The 26395-nt window shown below is 42.5% G+C and overlaps 1 protein-coding gene across 1 annotated transcript; it reads right to left on the minus strand.

Moving 5' to 3' along the window:
- ttr (transthyretin (prealbumin, amyloidosis type I)) lies at positions 1–25713 on the minus strand. Its single transcript, XM_059977211.1, has 4 exons — positions 25575–25713; positions 10578–10714; positions 6882–7017; positions 1–475 (listed from the first exon to the last, which is right to left on the minus strand). The coding sequence occupies exons 1-4, from the start codon at positions 25653–25655 to the stop codon at positions 371–373; spliced, it is 459 nt and encodes a 152-aa protein (XP_059833194.1). The 5' UTR covers positions 25656–25713; the 3' UTR covers positions 1–370.
- Positions 25714–26395: the final 682 nt, after the last annotated feature.

The following is a 26395-nucleotide window of genomic DNA, read 5'->3' on the forward strand; positions in this document are numbered from 1 at the left end:
TAAAATAAACATCTAATATAAATTGGCAGAAGTTTAAAAAAAAACTCTGCCTTTAAGCGATGAGTACAACATACTGAAGAAAAACTCCCTTATGGATGTCTACAGAGATAAAGAATAACATAAGCTAAAAAGAATAGCATTCAAAAACGTCTAACCTGTTGAAGTACAAAATCAGTGTTAGTTTACATTTTTTATCTAAGCAATGTTTTAATTAGTTTATGATCAGTTAGAAATATATTCAAAATGCAAGCCAAAGTTTTAATTTAGTTTTGTTTGCACAAATCACAACATTGACCTTTAATTTATTAGTTTCTGAATCATTTTCACATATGAAGGGTGAACAGCCTTTACTGGGTGCCACACATTCATTCTAATGTGGATTTCTAGTCAGCCCTGTAGAGGAGTAGGAGTAGGGACTGAGAAGAACTGCAAGAATGTAGTGTTGCTGGCTTGCACTTGGTACACGGAAGACCACCTGAAATGAAAAGCAACAACAGATTATCAACTTAATGTGAACTCTTCCTGTCAGCCTTTGGCATTTGAGATTTTACCAACAGACTAATGGTTAGTAAATTTTTTAAATCATGCAGATGCTGGAAATATGAAATAAATCATTTAATATCCTGAAAGCACTTAACATCTAGAAGGGAAACAGAGTGAACACTTCAGATTGAAGATACTATCTTGCTCCACCCACAAGTGATCCCCATAAACCCAGTTCCAGCTTTGAAGTAATGCATTTTGAAGTGCAGGAACATAAGAAACTGCAGAGATGAGTGGTTTCAGCTCAATATATCAGATTCATTTATTGGAACATAGTGAAATGCATTGTTTGCGCTAACAACCAACACAACCCAAGGATGTGCTGTAAGAGTCACCATATATTCGGCACCAGCATTGCATGTCCACAATGTTCACAGGACAATGCAATCAGCAACAATATCAAAAAGAGAACAAAAGCAGCAAGTTAGCCCAGTTTCTTCGTCCCACCTACCCACACAAACCTGCAATCACAGGACTGTCTGTCTTGGGCATATCCCCCTCCATCTTCAGTACTACGTGTTGGAAGTACTGCCTCAAGTAGGTAACATATATCATCAAAGATCTATATCATCTAGACCGTGCCATTTTCTTGCAGCTATTATCCAACAGGAACCCCACACCACTAGGTTCAAAAACAGTAACTTCCTTTCAACCAATTGGTTCTTGAAACAACTTACACATCCCCAATCACTAGTAACCCTATGGCCACATTGATCCCTTTGCACTAAAATGGATTTTGTTTTTGTAATGGTGTTATTTTTGTATATTTTTAATGTCTTGTTTCTTGCAAATATTGTCTATCTGGTTCTCTGTGCCCTTGATGCTACTGCAGGTATATTTTTCATTACATCTGTACTTAATGACAAATTTAACTTGTGAATCAGGCTTATTGTCATTGACATGTCATCAAATTTGTTTTGCAGCAGCAGTACACTACATAAAAATAGAAAGATTATAATATATAAAATTAAGTAGCAAAAGAGCAGTCAAATAAATAATGTGTTCATTGTCCATCCTAAAATCTGATCATGGAGGGAAAGAAGTTGCTAAAACATTGAGTGTGTGTCTTCAGACTCTAGTATCTTATCTCTGACTTTGTCTTTAAACCCTTGACTCTGCTAGATTCCAAAATCTTGGTCTTAAAATATTTGACTACTCCTGAAGACTACTGTCTGAAGACCCACCCATTAAAGGATCTCCAGCTGGAAATATTAGCTATTCCTCTCCCTGCAGAAGCTGACTGACTTTGTAAATCCAGCATTTTCTGTTCAATGAGTGTGCCATTTGTATGGTGAATTCTATGTCCCTCTGATATCCTAAATCACTATGCAAACCAGTGAGGTACTTTTGACAATTTATTCCCTGAATTACAATGGTGATGGTGGCTGTCAATTTGTGCACTGCAGCTTCCAGACCCTGTAGTGAACAGATCCTTGTGAATAAATATTAGCTGGATTATGGAATGATCAATGTGCAGTCTCAGTACAAAGCAAACACAAAAGTACACTGCAGATGCTGTGGTCAAATCAACACGTACAAAGCAAGCTGCTGTGTGTACTACAAAAGGTGTCTGAGCAGAGGGAACACAGTTAGCATGTCTACTCCTCTTGTTCCTTCTGTAAGGCAGTCTGCTGAATAAAAGACCCTACCCACTCCAGACATCCTCTCTTCAACACCCCCTCCCCCATGACATTCCATCGGGCAGAAGTTCCAAAAGCCTGAAAGCACACTGGGCTGAAGATGGTTATATCAATTGAACCTTTCCCTGGTACAAGAAGAATAGATTCTTGACCTCTCAATCTAGCTCATTATGACCTTTCATCTTATTGTCTACCTTCACTGCATTTTCTCTGTAACTAACACTATTCTGCATTCTGTTTCTGTTTTACCTTGTCTACAGCAATGCAATGTTGTAATGGATTGATAGGTATGAGCCATGTGCAAGGCAAGTTTCTCACTGTATCTTGGTACATGTGACAATAAACCAATTGACCAGCTGGGTACATGTAATTAAGTGTATGATTCAGAGATGGCACAAGTTTTTCAGCCCAACAGAATCCATACCCATCATCAACCAACCAATTACTAATCCTACGCCAATTTTATTGCTTGTTCTTAACACATTCCCAAAAGGTAAATGGATTGTTGGGCAATGGGAGGTCTTACTACAATTATAAAGAGCCTTGGAGAAACAAGACCATAAAATATAGGAGCAGAATTAGGCTGTTTGGCCCATTGAGTCTGCTCCACCATTTAATCATAGCTGATCAAATTTTCCTCTCGGCCCCAATCTTCTGTCTCCTACCCTCCCCCCTCTACCAATCTTGTATCCCTTCATGATCTGACCAATCAAAATTCTATGAACCTCTGCCTTAAATATACATGAAGACTTGGCCTCTGTAGCTGCCTGTGACAAAATTCCACAGACTCACCAAGGCATATTGTGATCCTTTTGAAACACAAAGCACATGGAGTCCTGTTAAGCTGAGCAGCAAGAGGATGTTCCCATTCATGATATAGAAATACAAGAGTAAGAGGTCACTTTTGGGAGATGAGAGGAACAGCTTTGATGAGGACTTTTGAACTTTGGAATCCCCTCCCCCTGAGTGCTCTGGAGGCTCAAGTGACAGGTATGCGGAACTGAGATAGATTTTTGGAATTTAAAGGAGTTGAGGGTTGTGATGATGGACAGGGCTTTTCATCTGGGAAGCTTTCCCTGTAGTTATCCAGCTTCTCAACAAAACTCACTCAGGTGTAATACCCTAACTGTCCCTGCACAATTTCTATTAAATGGTCTTTCCTGCTGTCCTTGTTGATAATTATTTAGTCTGTTCATATGTTCACATTTGTTTAAGTTTGATTACATAAATTAAACTGCTCATGTCTGTTTGCACTATTGTCTTGCAAATTGTTGATTTCTTTTGTCCTGTGCTTTATGCTTGGCACCAAACCATGATCAATTCTGGTATGTTTCACACACTGGCAATAAAGTGGTTCTGATTCTGAGGAAATTGAATCGGAGGGCAAATTCCAATCAGTTATGGTCTTATTGAACAGTGGAGCAGACTCACTCACTGTAAGCTTTCTGTCTACCCTTCTTCTCTCTGCATTTCTCCTCTCGTTACCTCTTCCCTCTCTCTACATTTGCCTTCTTTACCCTCCCCTTTACAGATCTAACTTATGCCTCTTCAGATCTACCTTCTCCTCTTTCGAATTCAACCTTTACATCTCTCTCCCTCTGTACCTCTTTCTCACTAGTTCCTACTCTCTCCTTGCTTGCTACTTTCTCTCTTGCCTTCACTTTTGTCACATCATTGCCTTCAGTCATGCACCTCAATGTTAATGAGGGCCACCAAAGTAGTGAGAGTGGGAGGCTGCACTAATGATATTGACTGGGCCACTGGTTCAGAACATGAAAGGAATGTTTGTCGCCTTTACCCATGAAGCAGTTTGAGCAGTTGTGTAAAAAGAGATTGGACTGAATTGAGAGGCTGTTAGATTTTGCAGTTTATGGAAATGAAAATCAGTGCATGTTTCCAACTTCTGATTTGCTGCTTTTTGCACCTTGGACAAGCAAAATTATTTTCAAAGCGCAGCAAAGATTTAAATGAAGTAAAGTGCTTGTATATCAGCCATACATCATTACAATACAAAAGCAGAGCTTTCACTCATAGTTGGCCCCTTTGCACTACAATAAACTTAATTTTTGGTTTCAATTATGTTCTTGTAAAATTATGCATAATTTATGTTTTAAGTTATGTTTTTCTTGTGAATGCTGCTTATCGGATACCATGTGCCTGTGAAGCTGCTGCAAGTAAGCTTTTCAATGCCCCGTTCACATGACAATCTCAAATTTGACTTGTGTTGATTGTACTCTATTACCTGAAAACAAATGGGGGAAGCGTAGGGAAACTTGACTTAAAATGGGAGAAGAGCAGGGATCTGGGGAAACGAAGAGGGAATGGGACTAATTATATGAGTATTCCACATGGCTAATGCTGGCTTTGGAGTTTGTGGCTCTCCTTTGCTACGCATGTCTATGTTTCATTAATAATGCTCAGTAAAGTGGGAATGCTTAATAAGCATCTTACACCCAGAGGACTTTTTTTGCTGAATCAGAGTCTAGTTAATCAGTAAGCAGATTTGGCAGTTGCATTGTGTGTGCCAATAGACTTCAGTGTTCTTTGCCAAAATTCCTACACTGGTAACTGTTCAATCGGTTATGCACAAAGGAAAGCAAGAGTAACAAGTTGTTGTACAATGTGAAGCATTTATAAAGACGTAAACAAGTAATATTCCATTCAACTTTGCCCCAGTACAAGGCATGTTATATTTGAGTTTTATTTCACTAACTTATCTAGATTAGTGGAAAGAGTATTCACAGGTGGTGGGGCGGGGTGGGCAGTGGAATGGCAGAGTGGAATACTGGAGAATACCAGCTAAATAAACCACTAAACCCTAGGATTTGTAGTCAGACAATGCATCTTTTATTCACAGCTCACTAAACTGAATCAAACATAATTGTCAATATACTGCAACAACACCTATAGTGTATAAACCTTCAAGGAATCGGTACATTAATACTTTAACACCATTTAACATTGAAGGCCATTTTCAATGGTTGATAGTGATGTGGTAGTGATGTTTGCATTTCTGAGGGAGCTGATCTAAACTTGTAACCATTAGTATTAGTGTCTTATAAAAATACAGCCAGAAATAGGCCCTTTGGCCCATCCAATCTGTATTGAACCATTTAAACTGCCAAGTCCCATTGACCTGCAGTCAGACTATAGCCCTCCATATCCCTACCATCCATGTACCTATCCAAACTTAATTGTATTGCATTGATTCAGCTGAAGTAAACTGGAGTTTCAAAGGATGAGAAGTGTCCTCATAGAATGACTGCACCTGTAATGGGACCAGATAGAGTGTCCAAAACTAGACAGCTCAGCAACTCAGCCCTCAGCGGATGGAGAACTCTGACTATTGTGGAGACTGAATCATTGGAAGCACTGGGAGGTTCATTTTTGAAAGATTGGAGACTGAGGGCGATGGGGAACCAGTGCACAAGAGATGAGGCCTGGGGAATATTATACACAATGGTGGGACAGGCATGAGTGGCCAAATGGCTTACTCTTCATTATCTTGGTAAAGGTCAGTAGAGATATATTCACCTAAAGATCATAAATATCATTATTAAATATAGATAAAGGGGAAGTGAATATGTTTCTAGATAGTAATAGGTTCAAAGGATGTGGCGATAATGGAGTGAAGTGGTTGATAGCCTGTGGTCATATAAACTGGTGAACCATGTCCTAGGCATTTAATGTTGTACTCTTGCCCGTATGATTCTGAGGCCAGGATAGGGTGAGTTGGTGCTGTCTCTGTGGACCTGATCATGCTCTCCCAATCAATGTCAGTAAACCAGATTATCACATTACCTATTGTGGGACCATACTGCACAAAAATTGGTGGCATTCCAAAAATGACATTTCAACAACTTCATAAGCTGAAAAATGCCTTTGGGATCTCCCAAGTCACTGGAGACAAAAAAAAAATGGTGAAGGAACTCAGTCAGCCATTTCAGGCTGAGATCATGGGTTAACTGTTTATTTCTCTCCATAGATGTTGCCTGACCTGCTGAGTTCCTCCAGTACTGTGCATGTGCTGGTTCAGGTTTCTAGCATTTGCAGAATCTTGTGTGTCTGGAGAAATGCAGCATTTCTCTTTATTAAGTTTGCATATGAATTGATGAATGCTGGAATTTTGTGTGAAATGGGTTGTACTGGAATGGAAGCCTGCAATTTTTCTTGCACAGATTATTCTCAGGAGTTGAATGATCCCAGGAATGAAAGACTTAATGTATGAGAATGTTTGATGCATCTGGGCCTGTTCTCAATGGAGTTCAGAAGGATGGGGAGAAGAGGTGTGGATCTTATTGAAACCTACTTGATACTAAAAAAGTTCTGGGTGGAGTTGATGTGCAGATGATATTTCCATCAGGATCTAGGATCCAAAAGAACTTTTTCAGAATAAAGGGACATCACTTCATAACTGAGGTAAGGACAAATCTATTTAGCCAGAGGAGAGTGAATCTATGGAATTCGTCTCTGGAGCGAACTGTGAAGGCCAAATCATTGGGTATATTTAAAGCAGAGATTGATAGGCTCTTGATTGGCAAGGGGATTGAAGTTTATTTGGAGAAGGTGGGAGAATGGACTTGAAAAATAAATCGGCCATGATTGAATGGCGGAACAGACTCAATGGGCTGAATGGCTTAATTCTGCTCTGATACCTTATGTTCTTACATATAAAGTATTCATTAAAGTGGAACTTACATCAGCACATTCATGGAAGTGGTTAATTCCTTTGTTCCTCCAGTAGGCACCAGTGTCGAAATGGACTTTGTACAGACCAGCTGGTAGATGCTCCTCGGAAGTAAGATTGTGGACTTCTCCACTTATTCCTGTGACCCTACAAAAGAAGCCAATGGAGTAAGGACTACTTGTCAATGGTTCTATTGTGTGAGCTGTAAATGGAGTTAAAAACCAGCTCTTTAGTGTCATGGTGTCATACAGCACAGCAATGAGCCCTTCCTCTCAGCACTCTCATGCTAACCTTTATTCCAACAGTCCTATTTATCTGCATTAGTTTTGTATCTCTCTATGCCTTGCCTATCTGTGTCTGTCCAAGTGCCCTTTAAATGTAGTCATTGTATCCGATTCCATTGCTTCCTCTGGCAATGTCTTCCAAATACCAACTACTCACTGTGTCAAAAAACAAGTTCACCCCTTAGGTCCCCTTTAACACTCCTTACACCCATTATTTTGGTGCTCCTCCAATGGAAAATAAGTTCAGTTCTAGTGTTCACTAGTGGTCCCTTCATTGTAGGAAGGATGTGGAAGCTTTAGAGAGGGTACAGAGGAAATTTGCCAGGATGCTGCCTCGATTGGAGAACATGTCGTATAAGATAAGGTTGAGTGAGCTAGGACTGTTTTCTTTGGAGTAAGGGTGATGCGATAGAAATATTGTGGTGAGCATTTGATCCATAACGACAGTCGAGGAAGCTCATTAACAACCATTTTGTTGTGATAAACAGAAAACAGACTGGGCACCATGACCTTGATAGTGAACTCCACCAGTCTCACACCGACGGGAGAGGTGACCATCACACATCCTGGTTACAATGAGGGTGACCCACAAATACACAAGCAAATAGCTATATAACCCAAGCTAAAATGTAACAATAAATTAACTGGAACCATTATCCCACAAAAGCATTCTAACACAAGAACAATAAACAGTTCATTAGAACAGGTCATTAGAAATGCAGGGGCAGGCTGTCAACTGGAACCTCCCTTCCCCTGCCCAAAGCATCACAGTATATAGGGTGATAAGTCATAGACAGAATGGTCAGCCAGAGGCTTCTATCCAGGACAAAATGGCTAATATAAGGAAGGGGCATTATTTTAAGGTGATTGGAGGAAATATAGGGAGGATGTCAGAGGCAGGCATTTTTTTTTACAGTCATTGGTGCATGGAATGAGATCTCAGTGATGGTAGTAAAGACAGATACATTTGGGAAATTTAAGATGATCTTGGATAGGCACATGGATGAGAGAAAAATCAAGGGCAATAGGGAAGACTAATTTTGAAGTAGATTAAAAGGTTGGCATAACATTGCGTGCGGTACTGTTCTATGTTCTAAAACAGATTCTGACTGTTCATCTTCTCTATGCCCCTTGTAATCTTATATACAGGTTCTCCTCAGGTTTTCCTCCGACTTATGTACAGCCTACACATGCGTACAAGCATTTGGAGACTGGTGGGATGGGCTTGGCGGCTGTTACGTATTGAAGGGTTGCAAGGAGATCCTGCCATGTAGGAACTCAGTTCATGGTAATATCTGAATGATTGGATTAAGTGCACATTGCTCTGTTTTTATTTAAATATATTGGCAGGAGGCTGCAATTGTGAACTTTTTGATTTAGAGATGCAGCACAGTAACAGGGACTTTAGGTCCAATGAGCCCCTTCTGCTCAATTACACCCATCTGACCAATTAACCTAATAACCCATACATCTTTGAAATGAGGCAGGAAACCAGAGCACCCAGAAGAAACCCACACAGTCATGGGGAGCACACACAAACAGTAACCCAGGTTCAGTTCCACTGCTACTGTGCTGTCTGTTATCAACAGTTATCAGCAACACAGCCCTGTCAAAACCTGGGAACATCTATCATGTCACTCCTCAGCTGCTTTTGCTGCTGGGGAAAAAAACAAGCCCAGCCTTTCCAGTCTCTCTCCATCACTAAAATACTCCGATTCAAGTGAATCTTCTTTGCCCCTCACATATCATTATGATAGTGTGATGACTGGAACTGTGCACGGTATTCTAAGGGTGGCCTAACCAGTGCTTTGTAAAGTTGGTCAGTGTGAACTAAGATATGGGACAGAAGGCGGCTGTTTGGCCCAACAAGTCCAAACTGGGAAACAAATGGCAAATGGTGGAATCCAAAGCAAAAGCAGAAATGCTGTGAAACCTCGGTCAGTCAGGTAGAATCTGTTGAAAGAATAATTAGTTAATGGTTCAGGTTAAGGATCCTTCCTCAGATCTGGGATAGAGTGGGCTGGGGGTAGCGTAGTCTTCAGTTTTTATTGCAGAGCTGGGGAGGGGGCAGGAAGGTGTAAAGTACAAGATTATTTGGAGGTTGGTGAAGACAGATTGAGTGATAAGGAATAATAGCAAAAGGAATGCAAGAGACTAATTTGGGTATTGTGTGCAGTTTTGGCCACCTACCGACGGGAAAGATTTAAATAAGGTACAAAGAGTACAGAGAAAATTTACAAGGATGTTGCCAGGTCTGGAGGATCTGAGTTACAAGGAAACATTGAATAGGTTAGGACTTCTTTTTTTCCTTGAAACGTAGAAGATTGAGAGGGGATTTGATAGAGATATACAAAATCATGAGGGTATAGATAGGGTAAATGCAAACAGGTTTTTTCCTTTGAGATTGGGTGGGACTATAAATAGATTATGGGTTAAGGGTGAAAAGTTTAAGGGCAACACAAGGGTAAAGTTTTTCACTCAGAGGCTTGTGAGAATGTGGAACATTGCCAGCACAAGTGGTGCATGAAAGCTTGATTTCAACCTTTAAGTGAGGTTTGGGTAGGAACAGGATGGTAGGGGTGTGGAGAGCTATGGCCCCGGTGCAGATTGTTGGGAGTAGGCAGGTTAAGTGGTTCAGCCCAGCCTAGATGAACCCAGGGGTCTGTTTCTGCGCTATATTTTTCTATGACTCTATGGCTTTATGATTACTGACCACTAGGAAGACATTTTAAGGAAACAGGATGAGAAAGGGATTGATAGTGTAAAATGAAGATGGAGCAAGTTAAAGTTGGGAAAAACAATGTTCCAGAAGGTTGCAAGGTGCCTAGATGACTTCCTCTGGTTGGGCTTCCTTATGGGATTGGAGGAGGCCACAGATGAGTAGGATTGACCATAAGACACAAGAGCAGAATCAGGCCATTTGGCCCATTAAACCAGCACCACCAACAGAATGAGGAGAAGGAATGAGAATTAAAGAGGCACACATCCCAGGGTCACGCTCTGTAGCTCTATGCGTGTCCATCTTTTCTGGTCCATTCCCACATCTAGGTACCTTTTGCCTGGAATTCAAATTGCCTATCTAAAAAGCTGGATGAACTCAGCAGCACAGCATTTGTGGAGGGAAGTGTGGAGCCATCTTTTCATGTCAGAGAAATATCAAGTCTCCATTTGCGTCCATAGAAGGGCGGATGGGAAAGGTTTAGAGGAATCTGGCTCAAACCCAGGCAAATGGGACTAGCTCAGGTAGACACCTTTGTAGACATGGACAACTTGGGCTGAAGGGCCTGTTTCTCTACTGTATAACTCCCCGACCCTATAAACCTATATAAATTATCCCAAAAGATGCTCTAATCAATATTTGAAAAAAAACATTGAGCATTGGTTGCAGAGGCCTGCGAAGGGGTGGTCAGATATTGTACTCACGCTGTGGAGAGCTGCTGCCAGGTTTGATCATCACCTTGCCTCTGCATTTGGATGTGCAGGTTTGCAGCCGGTGTACCACTCACAGAATCCAGAACTTTGATGAGGATTGGGCACTTGTCATCATGGGCACCATGACTCTACATTCAAAGGAAACAGACAAGTGATGGAAAATTGAGACTTCCTCAAGTCAAAAGCATCCTGAAGTGGAGATGCAATTAATATCAATGGATTCTTTAAGAGTGCAATTTAACTGGTCACAAATTGAAATGAAGAACCAAGATAAACGTAAATGAAATTAATAGAAAAACTTGCTCTTCTATAGGCCCTTTGAATGTTTCCAAATCACCTTGCAGCCAATGAAATAACAGTCTCTGTTGTTATATAGGAAATGCAGCAGTCAAGATGTGCATAGCAAGATCCCACTACTGCAACAATGATTGGGTGAAATCTTTGTACTTGACTATACTAACAGGTTCTATCCTGCTGTTATCAGACTCTTGAACTGAAATGGATTTGGAATTGGTTTATTATTGTGACCTGTACAGAGATACAGTGCAAAGCTGGTCTTGCACACTGCATCTCTGTATCTCATGGGTCGTTGTATCTGACCCATGCTCTCTGGCACTGCGTTCCAGATCTCAGAAAAAAATCTCCCCTGAAATCCTCTTTAAAACACCTTCCACTCACATTAAACTTATACCCTCTCATCTTGATACCCCCTAAGGATCCTGACTGCTGAATCGTGCATCAATCAAGCTGATTGTTTTGCTTTGGATGAAAGCAAGCAGTCCTTCACTGCTGGCACTGCAGCTTTGGGCAAAGTCCAAAGTGCTTTTATTTTTCTTGTTGATTTATTGAACCTGGCAGTCACAAATATTACCAACATCCAATGTCAATTCCCAAATGTACTTGGGAGGACAGTGCAGGCTGTCTCCTGAATTGCTACATTAGTGTGGCGAAGATGCCTTTGGACAATGGGTCCTATAGTTTAGATTGAAAACTAGGGTACAGTTAAAAAACAAGAAATTGTGCAGTTCTTGTCCCTCAATATAACATGGATGTGGAAGCTTTAGAGCAGGGTGCAAATAAAATTACCAGTACACTGCCTGGGTTAGAGAGCACGTTTTAACAAAGCTAAACAAGCTAAGACTTTTTTATACAGACAATAGACAATAGGTGCAGAAGTAGACCATTCGGCCCTTTGAGCCTGCACCGCCATTTTGAGATCATGGCTGATCATCTAGTATCAATACCCAGTTCCTGTCTTGTCCTCATATCCCTTGATTCCCCTATCCATAAGATACCTATCTAGCTCCTTCATGAAAGCATCCAGAGAATTGGCCTCCACTACCTTCCGCGGCAGTGCATTCCACAGCCCCACAACTCTCTGGGTGAAGAAGTTTTTCCTTAACTCTCTCCTAAATGACCTACCCCTTATTCTCAAACCATGCCCTCTGGTACTGGACTCTCCCAATATCTGGAACATATTTCCTGCCTCTATCTTGTCCAATCCCTTAATAATCTTATATGTTGCAATCAGATCCCCTCTCAAATCTCCTTAAATCCAGCGTGTACAAGCCCAGTCTCTCTAACCTCTCTGCATAAGACAGTCCGGACATCCCAGGAATTAACCTTGTGAATCTACGCTGCACGTCCTCTACAGCCAGGATGTCCTTCCTTAACCCTGGAGACCAAAACTGTACACAATACTCCAGATGTGGTCTCACCAGGGTCCTATACAAATGCAAAAGGATTTCCTTGCTCTTGTACTCAATTCCCTTTGTAATAAAGGGCAACATTCCATTAGCCTTCTTCACTGCCTGCTTCACCTTCAGTGACTGATGAACAAGGACTCCTAGATCTCTTTGTATTTGTCCCTTACATAACTCTACACCATTCAGATAATAATCTGCCTTCCTGTTCTTACTCCCAAAGTGGATAACCTCACACTTATTCACTTTAAACGTCATCTGCCAAGTATCTGCCCACTCACCCAGCCTATCCAAGTCACCCTGAATTCTCCTAACATCATCACATGTCACACTGCCACTCAGCTTAGTATCATCAGCAAACTTGCTGATGTTATCTCAATGCCTTTATCTAAATCTTTGATGTAAATTGTAAACAGCTGTGGTCCCAATACCGAGCCCTGTAGCACCCCACTAGTCACCACCTGCCATTCCAAGAAACGCCCATTCACTGCTATCCTTTGCTTTCTATCTGCCAACCAGTTTTCTATCCATGTCAATATCTTCCCCCCAATGCCATGAGTCCTGATTTTACCCACCAATCTCCTATGTGGGACCTTATCAAATGCCTTCTGAAAATCAAGGTACACTACATCCACTGGATCTCCCTTGTCTAACTTCCTGGTTACATCCTTGAAAAACTCCAATAGATTAGTCAAGCATGATTTACCCTTGGTAAATCCATGCTGGCTGGGCCCAATCCTATCATTGCTATCTAGATATGACGCTATTTCATCTTTAATAATGGACTCTAGCATCTTCCCCGCTACTGATGTTAGGCTGACAGGACGATAGTTCTCTGTTTTCTCCCTCCCTCCTTTCTTAAAAAGTGGGATAACATTAGCCATTCTCCAATCCTCAGGAACTGATCCTGAATCTAAGGAACATTGGAAAATGATTACCAATGCATCCGCAGTTTCCAGGGCCACCTCCTTTAGTACCCTAGGATGCAGACCAATTGGACCTGGGGATTTGTTAGCCTTCAGTCCCATCAGTCTACTCATCACCGTTTCCTTCCGAATGTCAATCTGTTTCATTTCCTCTGTTACCCTATGTCCTTGGCCCATCCATACATCTGGGAGATTGCTTGTGTCTTCCCTAGTGAAGACAGATCTAAAGCACTTATTAAATTCTTCTGCCATTTCTCTGTTTCCCATAACAATTTCACCCAATTCATTCTTCAAGGGCCCAACATTGTTCTTAACTATCTTCTTTCTCTTCACATATCTAAAAAAGCTTTTGCTATCCTCCTTTATATTCCTGGCTAGCTTGCGTTCATACTTCATTTTCTCTCCCCCTATTGCCTTTTTAGTTAAGTTCTGTTGTTCCTTAAAAATTTCCCAATCATCTGTCTTCCCACTCACCTTAGCTCTGTCATACTTTTTTTTAATGCTATGCAATCTCAGACTTCCTTTATCAACCACTGTGGCCCCTTTCCCCCCTTTGAATTCTTCCTTCTCCGGGGGATGAACTGATTTTGCACCTTGTGCATTATTTCCAAGAATACCTGCCATTGCTGTTCTGCTAGGATATCCGTCCATTTAACTTTGGCCAGCTCCTGCCTCATGGCTCCATAGTCTCCTTTGTTCAACTGCAACACTAACACCTCCGATCTGCCCTTATCGTTCTCGTTGCAGATGAAAACTTATCATATTATGGTCACTACCTCCTAATGGCTCTTTTACTTCAAGATCGCTTATCAAATCCTGTTCATTACACAACACTAAATCCAGGATAGTCTTGTCTCTGGTCGGCTCTTGTACAAGCTGTTCCAAGAATGCATCCTGTAGGCACTCTACAAACTCCCTATCCTGTGGTCCAGCACCAACCTGATTCTCCCAGTTCACCTGAATGTTGAAATCCCCCATAACTACTGCGACATTACCTTTGCCACATGCCAATGTTAACTCCCTATTCAACTTGCACCCAATATCCATGCTAAAAGACCATTAGGGTCTTTTTGCCCTTACTGTTCCTCAGTTCTATCCACACAGACTCTACTTCTCCTGATCCTATGTCCCCCCTTGCAAACGACTGAATTTCATCCCTCACCAACAGGGCCACCCCACCCCCTCTGCCCACATTTCTGTCCCTATGATAGCACGTATACCCTTGTATATTCATTTCCCAGGTCTGATCTCCCTGCAGTCATGTCTCCGTTATCCCAACAATATCATAGTTACCTATTCGCACCTGAGCTTCAAGCTCATCTGCCTTATTTCTAACACTTCGTACATTCAGATATAGAATTTTTTGCCCATTTCTCCTCTCTCTGTTTAAATCGCTGCCTATAGTGCTTAACCCAGCTCCCTGAATTCCCATCGGGCTATACGCCCCTTGAATTTTGTTGTCCTTCCTAAATTTACTTATTCTTTCTGCACATTTAACTCCACATTCTGTCAGACCATCCCTCTGTACATGTGTCCTCCTTATCACTTGTTCCGCTTCACCTTTCTCTACGACACACTTAATATTCCGGAACTGTGTAGTCCCCACCTGTCCTTTATTCTTCATCTCACTATCCTATCTCACATTCTGGATCCCTGCCCCCTGCAAATTTAGTTTAAACCCCCCGAGCAACACTAGCAAATTTTCCTGCAAGAATGTTAGTACCGCTCCAGTTCAGGTGTAAACCATCCCGTCGGAACAGATCCCACCTTCCCTGGAACAAAGCCCAATTATCTAAAAAACCGAAGCCCTCCCTCCTGCACCATTCTTTCAGCCACATATTAATCTGTATTATCCTTCTGTTCCTTGCCTCACTCGCACGTGGCACAGGTAGCAATCCTGAGATTGTTACCCTGGAGGTCCTGCCCTTCAGCTTCGCACCTAACTCCCTGAACTCTCTACGCAGGACCCCCTCACTCATCCTACCCACGTCATTGGTCCCTACATGGACCACAACATCTGGGTTCTTGCCCTCCCTCTCGAGAATAACCTGCACCCGATCTGAGATGTCCCGGACCCTGGCACCAGGGAGGCAACATACCATCCGAGACTCCCGATCTTCCCCACAAAATCTCCTATCTGCCCCCGACTATAGAATCCCCTATCACTACCGCTGTCTTCTCTTCCCTCCTCCCCTTCTTAGTCGAGGGTCCAACCTCAGTGCCAGAGACAGGTCCACTGCAACTTGTTCCTGGTAGGTCATCCCCACCAACAGTATCCAAAACGGTATACTTATTGTTGATGGGAACGGCCACAGGGGTGCTCTGCTCTCTCTGTCTGCTCCCCCTGCCTCTCTTGACTGTCACCCATTTGCCTACCTCCTGTCTTTTCGGTGTGACTACCTCCCGATAACTCTTATCTATCTCTGTCTCTGCCTCCTGAATGATCAGTAGTTCATCCAGCTCCTTTTTTTCCTTTGGAGTGAAGGAAAATGAGAGGTGATTTGATAGGGGTGCACAAGAAGATAAGAGGCATTGATAAAGGGACTGTCCTTTCCCCAGGACAGATCTGGCTAATACAAAAGGGTATAATTTTAAGGTGCTTGGATAAAAGTATAGGGCTCAGAGGTAAGATTTTTCTAAGGAGAGTGTTAGGTATGTGGAACACACTGCCAGGGTGGTGGTAGAGGCAGATACATTAGGGACTGTCAGAAACACACTGAGTCTCAGCAATTTGCAGAACGGTAAACTTTATTTTTCGAGTCTGCAGAGTCGGACCCAACCAGCTCCTGCTAGATTGAGTGCCGAATTACACTTTGCACAGTTTTTTATACCCTACATTCTTCTTTAATCTCATTACAAAATTACAAATGTGATTACCCCTTTGGCCCACTTATCAGCCTCAGCGCATTAACACCGTTATTGTTCAACCGTTAAGCATGTCTTCCCGTTACCCGTATCGCTTCTTTAATCAGCAAGCTATTGTTTCATCCTGATTTTGCAAATTGGTTTATACGTTGCCCTGCAAGTTGCTTTGCACGTTCTTTCTGTGTCAGCACATTCTAAATGGATTCCTTAAGAATCATTTCTCTCAATCCACCCTTTTTCTTTTTAGAATGTGCTATCAGTTGGGCTTTTGCCACGGGTTTACATAGGCTTCTTCCTCTAGCTCTATTTCCCTTTGTAGGAGTACCTGAACAGGATCAGCCGGGGCCCCTGGTTGCATGACTTGTCTTGCCACCCGAGCTACTAGCTCCCGCAAGCAGGGGATCAGACATGGTAGCAGAAGGAGGACCATCAATCCCCCTCCTATAACCCCTAAAGCGGTTCGCCACCAGCCTCCTTTCAACCATCCGTCCAGCCAGTCCCAATACCCCAGCAGCTTCCAGGTCTGTACCGGCACGTGGGCCAGTTTCCTTATTTTATCTGATATTTTTTGAACAACCTTTCCGTTGTCATCTATCTTTAAGCAGCAGTTGGTTAGATTAAACTTTCCACATACTCCTCCTTTTTGTTGTAGTCATAACATTTCTCGTTTACATGCGAGTGTGACACAAAGGACCCTGGAAAAACCGTCATGCCCACCCTTACCGTCGTCCTGCACTTATCACATCCCCCTTCAGCGCTTCTCAACAATAGCAGTATATACATTACAGTCCCAAAGTTCATTCTGTCCGTCTTTTGAGCTTTAGCACCATCGGGTCTTCTCCCTGGACGCAAGTCCATTCTGCACCTTCTTCGGGCTTTACGGGTCCCTTGATTCTCGCGGCGTGGGTCCACCCTTTTTCTTTTGTTTCCCTTTTAGTCTTCCACATCCCCAATTCTCAAACATTCTACCGAGGGGGCTATCAGGAGGAACCCCCGGGTATGGTCCCGGTCTTCTCCGTCTCCTCTTTCTTTTTAGAGCCACCCCCTCCCATCTTATTCCGCTCTTACTTAATCAGGAGGACCCCCAGGTAGCGATCCCGGTCTTCTCCGTCCTTACTTATTCCCGCACCGTTCTACTATAATAGTAGGCACTTACCCGGTGCGTCCTGGGGACTTCCAGTACCAGGTACTGTCCCCTTCTCCCCGTTTACCGCTCTGCGCTGTCCGGATATCACTCGCTCAAGCCGCGCTGGAGCGACGAGCAAGGAGTCAGGGACCGCCAAACTCGGCGGGGTGCACCGTCTCCGATGTCCTTCCTCGTGTCCACCGCGGCCGGAGTGTGGATCCCGGACGAGCCCCCACGTTGTCAGAAACACACTGAGTCTCAGCAATTTGCAGAACGGTAAACTTTATTTTTCGAGTCTGCAGAGTCGGACCCAACCAGCTCCTGCTAGATTGAGTGCCGAATTACACTTTGCACAGTTTTTTATACCCTACATTCTTCTTTAATCTCATTACAAAATTACAAATGTGATTACCCCTTTGGCCCACTTATCAGCCTCAGCGCATTAACACCGTTATTGTTCAACCGTTAAGCATGTCTTCCCGTTACCCGTATCGCTTCTTTAATCAGCAAGCTATTGTTTCATCCTGATTTTGCAAATTGGTTTATACGTTGCCCTGCAAGTTGCTTTGCACGTTCTTTCTGTGTCAGCACATTCTAAATGGATTCCTTAAGAATCATTTCTCTCAGGGACTTTTAAGAGACTCTTAGATTGGCACATGGGTGAAAGAATGAAAAGTTAAAAAAAAGGAGGGCTACTGTATCTGTTGGGGGGGGGGAATAAGATTGATCTTGGAGTAGGCTAAGTGGTTGGTACAGCATCATAGGCTGTCTTTTTCAAAGTAAATTGTTCACAGGAGAAAAAACTTCCCTCGTGCATCTGCTAGACACCAACTCAGAAAGAGGATCAGATTTCTTCTCATGAAGAAAGTTAGAGCAAAGTACAGAGATCAGACTCTTGATTGAACGATAAAATGGACTCTTGACCTCACAATCTATCTCATTATTGATCTTGCACCTTTATTTTTTAACCTGCATTTTCTCTGTAGTTTTTACATTTTATTCTGCATTCTGTTATTGTTTTACCTTGTTCTACCTCATGCCACTGTGTAATGATCTGATCTGTATGAACAATATGTAAGTCAAGCTTTCCACTGCCCATGTGACAATGCTAAACCAGGAACAGACCTTTAGGCTCAACATGACTGTGCTGACTATGATACCAGTCAAAGCTAATCCTACTTACATGCGCAAGATCCATATACCCCACCCCCTCCATCCTCCTTGTTCATCGGTTCATGAAAGAGAAAAGATTTGAGAGACTGAGAAGAAAACTTTTCATTCAGACTGTGCTGGTTTTATGGAATGAGCTGCTAGAGGAAGTGGAAGAGGTGGATACTGTTACGTCTGTAGCCCCCTCCTTTGTGAGAATCGCAAGATCACTGTTGGGTTGGGTCAAGGGGCCCAGGAAATGGAAAAAGAGACGTGTAGGCTGGCTCGTTTCCCTGGCGATGTAAAGCTACGGGACATGGCCATTGTCTCCGGAAGACCAAGTTGTGTATTGAGTACTGTACTATTCATTGAAGCACCTCAGGGGATGACCAGAGTGGGCTGGTTGAGGGATTGACATCTGAGACCCAGTGAGGAAGTATAAAAGAGGGTCTGGGGAACAACCCCTTCAGACGCACCAGAAAAAACGTTAAGCGACCACCTAACAGCAGGAAGTCAGCTGAAGGAAGCCACATGCGTTTGATTCCGTGGCTGGAACCACGGGAAAATAGCTTTTAGCTAACAACGGGGAAACCCGCTCCCCTGACTCAACGGATCGGCATCTTAAAAGACCTGGGGCAAGTTTAAACCACATCACTTTTAAACCCAACAACGCTGCAGCTTGAACGAACTGATAGTGACTGTTATCTTTCCATCGGACAATACATTAACCCCTAGACAACGATAGAGTTATTTCTTATTGGTTATTATTATACCCGCACTTAGATTTAGTATTGACAACGTATATTATCTGTATGTTTGCCTTAATCTTATTTTTGTGCCCTTTATCAATAAATACTTTTAAAAAATAGTACCATCAGACTTCAACAGACCTCTCTATCTTTGCTTGTAAGTGATCCAGTTACGGGAATTCGTAACAAAGTAATGACATTTAAAATACATTTGAACAGGTACATGGATAGGAAAGGTGCAGAGGGATATGGGCCAAATGTTGGCAAAAGGGATTAGACTTTTGGTTGGCATGGATGAGTTGGACCAAGAGGACTGTTACCATGCTGTTTAATTCAGTGACTTTGTTTGTCTAAACGCCTCTTAAACAGTGCTATTGTTTTATCTTCCCCTGTCAGTGGGTTCCAGGCACTTACAACTGGTGTACAAAAACTTGTCTCGTATGTCTCCTTTAACATAAACCTATGCCCTCTAGTATTTGGCATTTCCACAGGGGGAAATGACTTGGATTGTCTACCCTATTTATGTCTCCCATAGTTTTTTAAACTTCCATCAGGTCTCCCCTCAGCCTCCAAAGTTCCAGGGAAAAAAGCCCAAGTTTGCCCAACCTCTCCTTATAATTGTCACTAATCCACGCAAATTCCTGAAGAACCCCTTATACACCTTCTTCAGAGCCCCACATCCTTCCTGTGTTGCACACACAGTACTCCACTTGCAGCCTGACTAAATATCTGAACAACTGCAACATGACTTCCTGACCTTTATCCTCAGCACCCCGACTGGGGCAGGCAAGCATGCTGTACACCTTACTTGCATCCCTAAGTTGCCACTTTCAAGCATCTATGGACTTGCAAACTTTATGGTCAGTGCTCATTCTTATGGACTGAATAGAATGTGCATGGAGAGGATGTTTCCATTAGCAGCAGTGTCTAGGATGAAAAGGCACTGTCTCAGAATAAAAGGATATCCCATTAGATAAGGAGGAATTTCTTTAGCTGGAGGGTGTTAAATCTGTGGAATTCACTGCCTCAGATGGCCGAGGAGGCCATGTATATTTAAAGCAGAAGCCTACAGGTTCTCGGTTAGTAAGACTGTCAAAGCTTACAGGGAGTGTGTGTATTCATTGGATTTCCAGCATCTACAGATTTTCTTTTGTTAGGGAGAATGGGGTTGAGAGGAGAAATATATCAACCATGATCGAAGGCTGAAGCAGACTTGATGGGCCAAATGGCTTATTTCTGCTCCTATGTTTTATGGTCATGTAGTTTTGTGGTAAGTTGCTGTGTGTGGATTGGCTGATGCCTGATCTACTAGACAACAGGCTCAGTATACTGGGTGCCTTGAGTTCTTGACATAGAGACAGAGGGAGGCCAATGAAATCTTTGGTCATATTTAGATAATCAAGAATGCAACACGTTGACTTGGATCAGCCAGGGTGACTCCTGGGCTAGAGGGTACATCAAATAAGCAGAGTGGAAGCAGACTGGGCCTATATTCTCTAGAACTTGGAACTGTGAAAGGAGAGGTGTACAAATCTTATAGATCTCATCGATCTATGTAAATGCAGGGACAATGTTCCTCTTGCTTATTGGCCTTGAACCAGTGGTCACATTCTTAAAGCAAAGGATTGATCACTCAGGATGAGGTGGGGTGAAATTTCTTCAACCAGAGGGTGGTGATCTCTGGAGTTATCTACCCAAGTGGTCAGTGCAGGAAAAGGTAGATATGTTTATTTTTAGATATTAGGGAGATTTGGCATGTCCCTGGTGATTCTCACCAATTTTTATAAACATACCATAGAAAGCATTCTATCTGTATGCACCTCAGCTTGGTATGGCAACGACTCTGTCATGACCACAAAAAACTGCAGAGCTGTGAACACAGCTCAGCACATCATGGAAATCAGCCTTCCATCTATGGGCTTAGTCTATACTTCTCACTTCTTCAGTAAAGCAACCAGCGTGGGCGCAAGTCCCACTCATCCCAGATATTCTATCTTCTCTCCCTCCTATTGGATGGAAGATAGGAAAGCATGAAAGCACACACCAGCAGGTTCAAGGACAGCTTCTATCCCATTGTTATCAGACATTAAAAAAAATGAACCTCTAATCTCCCACTCTTTCACATCGTGGCCCCAGTACTCTCTCTGCTTGCACTACACTTTCTCCATAACTGTAGCAGTAATTGTAATGGAAGGTGTTCTAAGGGACTGTATATATATTTGGATAGAGACGGACTGATTAAGGATAGTCTGCATGGCTTCATGCATGGTAGGTCATGTATAACCAATCTAACAGAGTTTTTCAAGGAAGTTGTCAGGCAAGTGGATGAAGACAAGGCAGTGGATGTTGTCTATATGGACTTTACCAAGACCTTTGCCAAGGTCCCGCATTGGAGGTTGGTCAAGAAGGTTCAGTCACTCTGCATGCAAGATGAGGTAGTAAATTGGATTAGACTTGGGCTTTGTGAGAGAAGCCAGAGAGTGGTAGGAGTAGATGGTTGCCTCTCTGACTTCAGGCCCATAACTAGTACAGTGCCACAAGGATCAGTGGTGGGTCCATTGTTGTTTGTCATCTGTATCAATTACCTGGATGATAATGTGATTAACTGGAACAGCAAGTTTATGGATGACACAAATACTGGGGATGTGGTGGACAGTGAAGATGGCTATCATGGCTTGCAGAGGAATCTGCATCAGGTAGAAAAATGGGCTAAAATATGGCAGATGGAATTTAATTTAATACTGCCAATTACAAGATGTTGCACTTCAGTAGGACCAACCAGGGTAGGTCTTACACAGTGAATTTGGGGGCACTAAGGAGGGTGGTAGAACAAAGGGATCTGGGAATACTGGTCCATAGTTCCTTGAAAGTGGTGTAGCTGGTAGATAGGGTTGTGAAAAAAGCGTTTGGTACACCACTGACAGAAATGATGTAAATAAGGTTGAAAGAGTATTTACAAGGTGTGTTTCTGGGTCTGGAGGACCTGAGTCATAAGAGGTTAGGACTTTATCCCTTAGATCAAAGAAGTTTGAGAGGAGATAACTCTACTGGGTGTTTTCTATAGACTACCCAATAGTAACAGGGACATCAAGGAGCAGATAGGGAGATAGATTCTGGAAAGGTGTAATAATAACAGGGTTGTCGGTGGTGGGAGATTTTAGTTTCCCAAATGTCGATTGGCATTTGGCAAATGTCGAAGGGGTTTAGATGGGGTGGAGTTTGTTAGGTGTGTTCAGGAAGGTATTTTTACACAATATGTAGATAAGCCTACAAGAGCAGAGGCTGTACTTGACTTGGTATTGGGAAATGAACCTGGTCAGTTGTCAGGTCTCTCAGTGGGAGAGCATTTTGGAGATAGTGATCACAATGTTATCTCCTTTACCATAGCATTGGAGAGGAATAGGAACAGTCAAGTTAGGAAAGCGTTTAACCAGAGTGAGGAAAAATATGAGGCTATCAGGCAGGAACTTGGAAGCATTAATTGGGACAGATGTTCTCAGGGAAACATACAGAAGAAATGTGGCAAATGTGAAGTTCTGCATGGGTATGTTCCAATGAGACAGGGAAAGCATGGTAGGATACAGGACCCATGATGTACAAAGGTTGTTTTAAGTCTAGTCATGAAAAGAAGAGCTTATGAAAGGTTCAAAAAACTAGGTAATGATAGAGATCTGGAAAATTATAAGGCTAACCTAAGAAAGAAATTAGGAGAGCCAGAAGGGGCCATTAAGGAAAACCCCAAGGCATTCTACAAATATGTGAAGAGCAAGAGGATAAGACGTGAGAGAATAGGACCAATCAACCAATAAGTTTGGGACACGGTGTTGATAAAATAACTCCTATGAAAGAAGCGAGCAAGAGCTTATTTCGCCAGGGTACCCAAGCTCCCCCCGTGGGAACTAACCAGAAAAGAGGCGACGGTTAATGGGGACGCCATTTTTAAAATAGCAAAAGCTGGTTTTACGGGATTTCGACAAAGCATGTGAATAATAAAGACAACCCCATGGAAGCCTGCCTGTTAAGTTTGAAAGCAACCGAAAGATTAGTATTTGCATGAACTTCTGTAGATACACGTAAGCTAAGATCACAACTCCTTAGTTTTTGTTTGCAGAAGGAAAGAAATAAAAATAGGTGGTTAGTAATAGAAGTCTGATGCTACAAGGCTTTAGTAAGGTACAAGATGTTAAGATATTAAAGGAAGTGACACTGTAATCGTTAACTGTTTAGATGCCGAACTGAATGTATAACTGTATTACTCTGTAGTGAAAAGGAAAAGCTTTTGTATTGTGTTAAGATTCTAAAATCCTGTAAGACTCTGTACTACTTTGTTTCACCGCTGGTGAAAACGCTTTGAAGAAAGGGGGTGTTATGCATGTACCACAGCTCTGAGAGGCCGAAGGATGAGGGGTAGCCCCCTCCTTTGTGAGGATCGCAAGATCACTATTGATTTGGGTCAGGAGACCCAGGAAATGAGAGAGACACGTGCGGAATGTCTCGTTCCCCCGGCGATATAAAGCTACGGGACACGGCCATTGTCTCTTGAAGACAAACTTGTGTATTGCAATACCGTGCTACGTGGAAGCCCTCAGGCAAAGTGGGCTGGTTGAGGGAGGGACTGCATCACCCCCAACCTGATTGACATCTGAGACCCTGTGAGTCAGGATAAAAGAGGGTCTGTGGGAACAACCCCTCAGATGCACCAGAAGAAATGCTAGCGATCCCGTAATAGCGGAAGCCATTGGGAGGAGGCCACGTGCGTTCGGTTCCATTTGCCCCGGAACCGGTGGCTTTTACCACAGAAAAACAGCTGTTAGCTAACAACGGGGAAACCAACTCCCCACGACTCGAAGGATTGGCATCATCAAAGAACTAGGTAAGTTTAACCCGTCTCTCTCTCAACCCCAAAACGCTGCAGTTTGAACGAACTAACAGTGACTTTTATATTTCCATCGGACAATACATTAGCCCCTAGGCAACGATAGAGCTATTTCTTATTGATTATTATTATACCCGCACTTTTAGATTTAGTATTGATGATGTATATTACCTGTATGATTGCATTGATCTTATTTCTGTGTCTCTTTATCAATAAATACTGTTAAAAATAGTACCATCAGACTTCAATGGACCTCTCTATTTTTGCTGGTAAATGACCCCGTTACGGGGTTCGTAACAGTACATTGAATAGATTAAAAATAATGCAAAACCAGAAATATTATATACTAAAAAAAGTGAGGTAGTGTTCATGGGTTCAATGTCCATTTAGGAATTGAATGGCTGAGGGGAAGAAGCTGTTCCTGAATTGCTGAGCATGTACCTTCAGGCTTCTGTACCTCCTACCTGATGGTAACAGTGAGGAAAGGGCATGACCTGGGTGCTGGAGGTCCTCAATAATGGACGTCACCTTTCTATGGAGGCTAATACCCGAGATGGAGCTGACTAGTTTTATGACTTTCTGTAGCTTCTTTCGGTCCTGTGCAGTAGTCCCTCCCCATACCAGACAGTGATGCAGCCTGTCAGAATGCTTTCCATGGTGCATGTATAGAGGATTGAGTGTTTTAGTTGACAAACCAAATCTCTTCAGACTTCTAATAGCTGTTGTCTTGCCTTCTTTATAGCTGCATCAATATGTTGTGTCCAGGTTAGTTCCTCAGAGATACTGGGACTCCGGAATTTGAAATTGCTTACTCTCTCCACTCTGCTCTTTCTTGCAAAACCTGTGTATAATTTATGTCCAGCTTAAATGCTGCTTATTTGATGGTATACGCCTGTGATGCTGCTGTGAAATTTTCATTGCACCTGTTCACATATGTATTTGTGCATCTGACAATAATTTTGGTTTTGGCTTCAAACAATTTAGTACATAGAACATATTGGCTGCAGGTTTTAGTTGTCAGTCATTGGGCAATAATGAACTAAAACATAATTCGGCACAGCACACAATGTCTGTGCTGAATACATTGCCAAATAATGTTAAACTTCTGCCTGCATGAGATCCATATTTTTCCTTTCTGTACACAAGATTTACATAAATTACTGTTGTTTCATCCCAGGTGAAGCCGAAAAGAAAATATTCTGTACAGATGCCAATGCAGTCAGGCAGAAGACACAAAAGCCTGAAAGTATGTGCCACCTGAGAAAAGGATAGCTTCAATCTCACTGTTATTAGACTCTGGGAACAGATCTTTTGTATTGTAATATTGACTCTTAGTCTCACATGACCTTAAACTTTATCATTTAGCTCTACTGCACTTTTTCAGTAGTTTTTACACTTTATTCTGCATCATTATTGTTTTACCTTATTTTAGCTCAATGCATTGTGTAATAATTTGATCTGAATAAACAGTATGCAAGACAAACTTTCCACTGGGACATATGACAATATTAAAACCAATTCTGCCAATACCAATGCAATCACCAATAAGTATTCCCTTAAAAGAAAGACTTACCGCCTTATCGGAAACACTTACCACACTTGTGGCTGCACTGGAGGCAGTGAGGGCGAACACAAATAACAACAGTGCATGGAGCATTTTGCACGCTCTGTACATCAATACAAGGTGGAGCTACTGTGTCTGAGGGCCGACTTTATAGTTCACCCAGGCAGCGGTCACCTAATCACTGACCTCCAAACTGCTGACTCGGATTATTATCTCAATAAACACTGGGCAAATCAGTAACTCATGGAACGGGGTGTTCATTGGTCAACAACGAAAGTCTCCCCCTTTAATGCAGCCTCTGAGTTCAGAGCAGCTTTAGCAAGGCAAAGCTGTGATAAATGGTTTGCACAGTTGGTTAATGCAAAATGTTTAAAACAGCTTTTGGTGTTGTTGCTTTTCCAACAAATCTGTAATGACTTTATTTTAAAATGCTAGCGAAGTAACATAGAATTAGTGCATGCAACACTGGCACAGTTAGCCACCGTCTCACAGCTCCAGAGACCCAGGTTCGATTCTGAATTTTGGGCACCGTCTGTGCAGTGTTTACATTTTCTCCCTGCGAGCACGTAATTTTCCTCTGGGGCTCTGGTTTCCTCACACACCCCAAAGTTGATTGGTAAATTGGCTGCTGTAAGCTGTCCCCGAGTGTGTGAGTGAGAGGAGGAATCGGGGGGCATTGTTAGGAACATGGGGAGAGTAAGACGGGATTAGTGTCGACGTGTACCTGGGATTCTGTGTGCCTGTCTCAGGCTAGATTCTGAAATCAAAGGAGGACTCTTATGCCAACAGATCTAGACTGCTGGAGGATGTAACATTACAGGTTATAGATCCCTCTCCCTTGATATTTCTCT

Source organism: Hypanus sabinus, chromosome 1 (assembly GCF_030144855.1).
Source record: "Hypanus sabinus isolate sHypSab1 chromosome 1, sHypSab1.hap1, whole genome shotgun sequence".
NCBI lineage: Eukaryota > Metazoa > Chordata > Chondrichthyes > Myliobatiformes > Dasyatidae > Hypanus > Hypanus sabinus.

Coding starts and splice junctions, on each gene's coding strand:
- ttr (XM_059977211.1), bottom strand. CDS start 25,655: ATGTACAGAGCGTGCAAAATGCTCCATGCACTGTTGTTATTTGTGTTC. Junction 7,018..10,577: donor TGGCAGCAGCTCTCCACAGC/GTGAGTACAATA, acceptor CTTCTTTTGTAG/GGTCACAGGAATAAGTGGAG. Junction 476..6,881: donor ACTTCCATGAATGTGCTGAT/GTAAGTTCCACT, acceptor TTTTCATTTCAG/GTGGTCTTCCGTGTACCAAG.